The sequence below is a fragment of the Psammomys obesus genome, unplaced genomic scaffold (assembly GCF_907164565.1).
Source record: "Psammomys obesus unplaced genomic scaffold, mPsaObe1.curated_primary_1811, whole genome shotgun sequence".
In the NCBI taxonomy this organism is placed as follows: domain Eukaryota; kingdom Metazoa; phylum Chordata; class Mammalia; order Rodentia; family Muridae; genus Psammomys; species Psammomys obesus.
This window is the reverse complement of record NW_026596244.1, coordinates 12,474,982-12,477,768: the sequence shown is the minus strand read 5'-3', so window position 1 is coordinate 12,477,768 and position 2,787 is coordinate 12,474,982. Positions and strand designations below refer to the sequence as shown.

Genomic DNA, 2,787 nt, shown 5'->3' with positions numbered 1-2,787 from the left:
CACACACACACACACACACACACACACACACACACACACACACACACGCACGCATGCCAGAAGAAAATGTAAACATAGTTTTGGTGTATTATTGTGTCACCAGAAGTCATAAGTAGTTGGAAGTACCTGGCCGCTTATGAGGTTTTAATCAGCTGCCACTCTGGGCAGTGTTTGCCGCTTTTTTATTTCTTACAAAGGAGTTAGAGCATTTCTAACTACTCACTCGGTTTCCGCAAAGCTTGGTCTTAGCCCTGCGCATTAGCTGGCTGCAGCTGCTGCACTGTAGTGAACTGTGGACAGCGCCCTTCTAGGTCCCACCTAGCTCCGCATGTACTCAGCACCAGAAGGGACTAGTGTGGTACTTTAGTTAACATTCTGGGTAGTGCTGGTTGGGGGTGATTAACGGGACCGTGTATGATTTGCTCATTGGTAGAGCATTTCCCTAGCCAAATTCAAGTCCCTGAATTCTGTCCCTAGCAATGCAAAAACAAACCATCCTAAGTCCACCTGTCCCCTTTAGCTAGTGAAAAGGCCAGTAGGCGTCATACACTTGGTGTTTGTGAATGTTGTCATTATTAGGATGGCTTTTTTGGTGACACTTGAATTCGGGTGCAGTGACTCTCACTGTCTGGTCTGCTGCCTGTGAGGTAATGCTTGGACTGTCCCTCTGCCCTGTCCACAGGTTAAAGTGCTGCGCAACCAGCTGGTCCTTTTCCACAGTGCCGTTGCTGCCTACTTTGCTGGGAACCAGAAGCAACTTGAACTGACGCTAAAGCAGTTCCACGTCAAGTTGAAAACCCCTGGAGTGGACGCCCCGTCTTGGCTGGAGGAACAGTGAACTCACCTGGGAAGAAGGAGCAGCGTGTTGTTAAACAGCTGATAGACTAGGTAGAGTTAAGTAGTGCTGGAAGGGTGAGGTGGCCGCTGGTGCAGTGGCTCTTGCACAGATAGTTTTATTTCTCTCTTTTCATACTGTAACAGTGAGCTATTAAATTTGATGGGAAGGTAGGTGATTTTTATGTAACGTGATTTCTATAATTCTAAACACAATAATTTTCCTTTTTAAGAAATCCTTTTTGTATTGTGAGGGCTGATGGCTATTTCTGTAGTTTGAAATATTTAATATAGATTTGCACTGACAAGATTAAAAATTCAAGGTTTTTGGTCCCAGAAATGAGGGCCAGCTATAATTTTCCAAGGGAGGTTTACATGATTTGTATCAATGTCAGATATTTTATATATGAATATATTCAACATCTTTAAAAAGTTCATGTTTGTGTATTATCGTGAAGAAAAAAGAAGCTATTTTGCAGAGTAAGTTTTATGGCGTTCTGTAGCGTCCACAGAAGGACAGCGCAAATGAATGATTGATTGGCCGGTAGATTGTTGCAGATACCTTTTAAAATTAATCTGTACCACTGTAATTTTGTTTAGATATTTTTACAGACCCAGGAATCACACTGTCAATTTCTATGAAGTGTTTAAACTCATGAATTTGACAGTGGTTATAGCAATTTTGATTTATAGTGAAGCCTTCTTAAGAGAGGTAGGTGTGGTTTGTTTTTTTTTAACATGTGAACATAGAAATGGAAATTCTTAGTTGTTTCTAGAGTAAAAATGTGTAGATGAAACAGGTAGTCTGGGAGCAGATTACATTTTGATAGAGAAGAATTTCCAAACCTTGTTCACTGCCTTCCATGTGTGACTGTACCAGTCAAGCCTTAAATCACAGATCGTGCCTTCTCAGACGCAGGAATTCTTGCCCAACCATTGTACATACGTGAAGAACCCCATGGAGAAAGTTTGCTGTGCCTGGAATGCTGGCATTCTTTTTCCTCGTAAAGCCATGCTTGAGGTGGATGGCAAAACCAACTTTTGAGTTTTTTGTTTGGTTTCTCTTGATCCCTTTTGAAGAATGGGGTAATGGGAGAATTTTTCCACTTGGATAATGACAAGATGATAAAGTTTGTAGAGGTCACAGGAAGAGAGAGGCCAGCACTGTCTCACTTGTGCAGCGCCGCTGGTCCGTGTACTCGGTTGGCCTGCCCACCGTGGGGTTCTTCAGTGATGTAATCTTGTTTAAATGTGAAGTTCCTTGGAATTTTGTCAGTATAAATGAGTATTTTGAGAGAGATCACTTTCCATGTTCATTTCTATTGTGTTGAAATGAAGTACTTAAAATTACTGTTGTACATGAGCTGAGACTGTACAATGCGTTACATATGTCCAAATGCCTTTTAGCTGCTTTTTATTAATATGCCTGTCTTGAATGCTTAATACAGTGTAATGTGATTGTAAGTCGTGAGCCTGTTTAAACTCATTCCGCCCTGTGTATTTGGACCCCGAGAGCCTTATTGTATCCTTGCACAGAGCAACTTGTGGTGGTTATTTACACTCCCCAGAGTGCGGCTCTGGTGTGGGTTCTGTGCTCTTATTAAAGCGTCTCCTGCAGTGTTTTGCTTCCCTGGCCTCCTAAATTTTAAATAACAAGTAACTGTTTGGAATTTTAGGGATTATGCTTTTCTGATCTTTAAAAAAAAGAAAAGGTACTTTGTTGTTGTTGTTGTTGTTATTTAATTTGCCAGGCTCTGTAAGTCCTTGTTTTTTCTCAATCTGAGTCTCTCTCAGGAGCTGAACACATCTAGTCTCACCAAATTGCAGCAAAGGAGCTAAATACTAATAGGCTCATGGGTTAATGATTTTTTCAGAAAAGCTGGTATAACAGTGATCCCTGAATAGAGGGCACATATGCGGGAGAAGTAAGAGAAGAGCGCCCTCAGGCCGGAC

At 41.7% G+C, this 2,787-nt stretch overlaps 1 protein-coding gene across 4 annotated transcripts in view; it reads left to right on the top strand.

The window, feature by feature from the left end:
• The window catches only part of Arfip1 (ADP ribosylation factor interacting protein 1), a 64,022-nt gene extending 61,568 nt beyond the window's left edge, over positions 1-2,454 (top strand). For all 4 annotated transcript variants that reach the window (XM_055596505.1, XM_055596502.1, XM_055596504.1 and 1 more), the window contains one exon: positions 683-2,454. In XM_055596505.1, coding sequence (XP_055452480.1) covers positions 683-838 — 156 coding nt within the window. In that variant the 3' untranslated portion in view covers positions 839-2,454. The remainder of the gene's footprint in view (positions 1-682) is intronic.
• Positions 2,455-2,787: the final 333 nt, after the last annotated feature.